The following is a 2,541-nucleotide window of genomic DNA, read 5'->3' as shown; positions in this document are numbered from 1 at the left end:
AAAAGGGGGTCCAACCCGTTACTAGCATGGGGTACCTAATAAAGTGGCCAGTGAGGGTAGATATAATTTAAATAAGATAAAAATGTTCTCCCAAAAATCAGAGCTGAAAGAATATCCTCCTCTATAACTTTAATTTAGACAGAATGGATCCAGAAATAGGCTTTAGCAAAATATATTTTGTCTTTATTAATATGGATATGTTCAATCATTTTTATTGTTGGCACAACTTAGACTGACCCTGAGGTGCAAGTTGGTCCCTACCTGTAACCACTGGAGGGAGATGAAATTATTAACATTTGGATGTCCATTAAAAATGATATGTTTTTTAAAGAAAAACTTGATATATTAATTAGGTATCTTTAATTTTAATGTTTAAAGAAGTTTCCAAATTAAATTTTCGATGTTAGGACGTCTGAGTTTTCAAGATTCAGAGAATCCAGGGTTGAAAACTCAGTTTACGGGATACATTTTACGAATAATCCAGACAAAAAACGACACTAAAAACGACACTAAAATGTTTTTAACAACAATTTACTTTTTTATATGAATATTGTGAAGATTCTTTCCATGTAATCATATTTAAATTCTGCAGACACTTAGCAGGCAGATGAAGGTTTTACATATGAATAATCCAATCTTCTTGGAGGACTTGGGAGAAATGAAAAACATGTCACAGTCGTCCCCAGTCTCCCCTACAGAGGCTTAAAAAAGCTAATTAATTTCAAACTGTATTAGACACAGTAACCACCTATTTATACTAACTGACACCTCTGTGCTATAAAAGTCTTTCTGCCTTCAGTTACTGCACTAAACAAAGACCAACTGCAGCAGACGGATTCATTTCTACTATTATTACTCTACGGATTCCTGGATCATTGATTGCAATAAAAAAAACTGAGGAGCTTTGAAGGTTTTTTTTTAGGCAGAAGTTCAAATAGAGGGGAGAAAAAACCCATAAAAAAACTAATATTTGTCTTGAAATAAACATTTCAGATGATTAAATATTTAACATCCTTTCATGAAGCATTTGAAAACAACAACATTGAAAGCTTCTTACTTACATCTCCAGGATATGTCTGCAGATCGTACTCCATGCTTGGACTCAGGTCCTGCCTCATTACCCAGATTGGTTCCTTTGGAACATCCGGCGTATACGGCGATCTGATGGTTCTGGTCTTCACCTCCTCTATGGCCTCCCTGATGTCCTTGATGACCAGAGAGATGCTGTCCGTCTTCTCCTGAGTGATTTTTAAGGATAGAGTCTCCTCAGAAGGGCTGGCTGCCTGGTGTCGGGCTGAGTCCTCCTCTATAGCAGCTTTGGAACCGTTTGAGCTGGGGGGTCCAGGAGGTTCTTCCACCGGCAGCTTTTCTGCTTCACTTCCATGACTCACAGGGTTGAGGCTTTGGCTGCGCTGAGCGACAGATGATTCAGCGTCCCGTTCAAACTCATAGCAGGTGTTGGTTCCTGGGTAGTGGGCAAACTCTGCATCCTTTTCCGGGCTGTCTGACTCGCCGTCTGAGCGCTGGGTGTAGTGATGCAGCCGTGAGCCGACGGCCTCCTTCTGATGATGGCCGTGTCTCATCGGAACACCAGCTCCTCTCTGTTTGAGAGACTCCTTATTGTTTGAGCAGCCCGCAGGACCTAAAGGTGAACCTGAAACATCACCGATTTCTTCATAAACCTGGTCAGAGAGTGAATCCATCTCATACAGCTCAGCGTACACATTTTCTGTGTTTTCGCAGGCCGTGCCAAAGGCGTGGCCCTCAGAGTGGCCTTCTGGTTGGGAATAGACATCCCTGCAGCAGTCAGCATTCAGCAGCTGCCCTCGGCTGCTCGCCTGCTCTCTCAGCAGCCGGGTTTCCTCGTCTGCTGACATGAACTCTTGACCAGTGTTTCCATAGAAACTGTGAACGGCAGGATGGACCAGCGAGGAACGATCGTTCTGGGTTCCGAGTGTTTGGAGCTGATGAACAAAGTGGGATTTCTCTGCCTCTCTCTGTTTCTGACTCTCCTGCTCAGCTTGGAGTTGGGCTCGACTCTCCGCCTGCCTGCGGTAACGTCTCCCTGCTGCTCTGCTGACAGATGGACGAGCTCGGAGGTTCATGTCGTCCTCCTGTGGTCTCTGCCCCTCAGGAACACTCGCTCTCCCACTGTTACCTTCAGCAGATGAGGCTTCAAAGCACAGGATGGACATTTCTTGGTTCCCCGGATTAGAAGATCGGCCATTATGGCATTTTTTCTGTTGGTAAGATCCAGAATCCCTGTCTTCCATTTTTTTCCTCCTTAGGTTGGGATTTCTGGGAGTTTGTTTGGTTCCTGGTGGATTTTATGAGGTCAGAAAGGAGAAATCTGATGTCAAACTGCCTGAAGGCATCTGGGTTAAACTGAAAATAAAAGAAAAGAAGGAAAAATCTCAAGATAGTAGAAAAAGTTTTTGATTTGTGTCTCTTAGCTGCCTTATACTCTATCATCTGATCGGACGTCCAGGTTTTTGCTTCTTTAAGCGATGGACGTCCAACTCCACCTCCTGATTTTGACTT

The 2,541-nt window shown here is 43.4% G+C and overlaps 1 protein-coding gene across 1 annotated transcript in view; it reads right to left on the bottom strand.

The window, feature by feature from the left end:
* apba1 (amyloid beta (A4) precursor protein-binding, family A, member 1) overlaps positions 1-2,347 on the bottom strand; it is a 21,369-nt gene extending 19,022 nt beyond the window's left edge. The window contains exon 1 of the mRNA XM_015388882.1: positions 1,062-2,347. Coding sequence (XP_015244368.1) covers positions 1,062-2,273 — 1,212 coding nt within the window. The 5' untranslated portion in view covers positions 2,274-2,347. The remainder of the gene's footprint in view (positions 1-1,061) is intronic.
* Positions 2,348-2,541: the final 194 nt, after the last annotated feature.

Source organism: Cyprinodon variegatus, unplaced genomic scaffold (genome assembly GCF_000732505.1).
Source record: "Cyprinodon variegatus isolate N-32 unplaced genomic scaffold, C_variegatus-1.0 Scaffold440, whole genome shotgun sequence".
Taxonomy (NCBI): domain Eukaryota; kingdom Metazoa; phylum Chordata; class Actinopteri; order Cyprinodontiformes; family Cyprinodontidae; genus Cyprinodon; species Cyprinodon variegatus.
The sequence above is the reverse complement of the archived record's forward strand: the minus strand, read 5'-3'. Positions and strand labels throughout refer to the sequence as shown.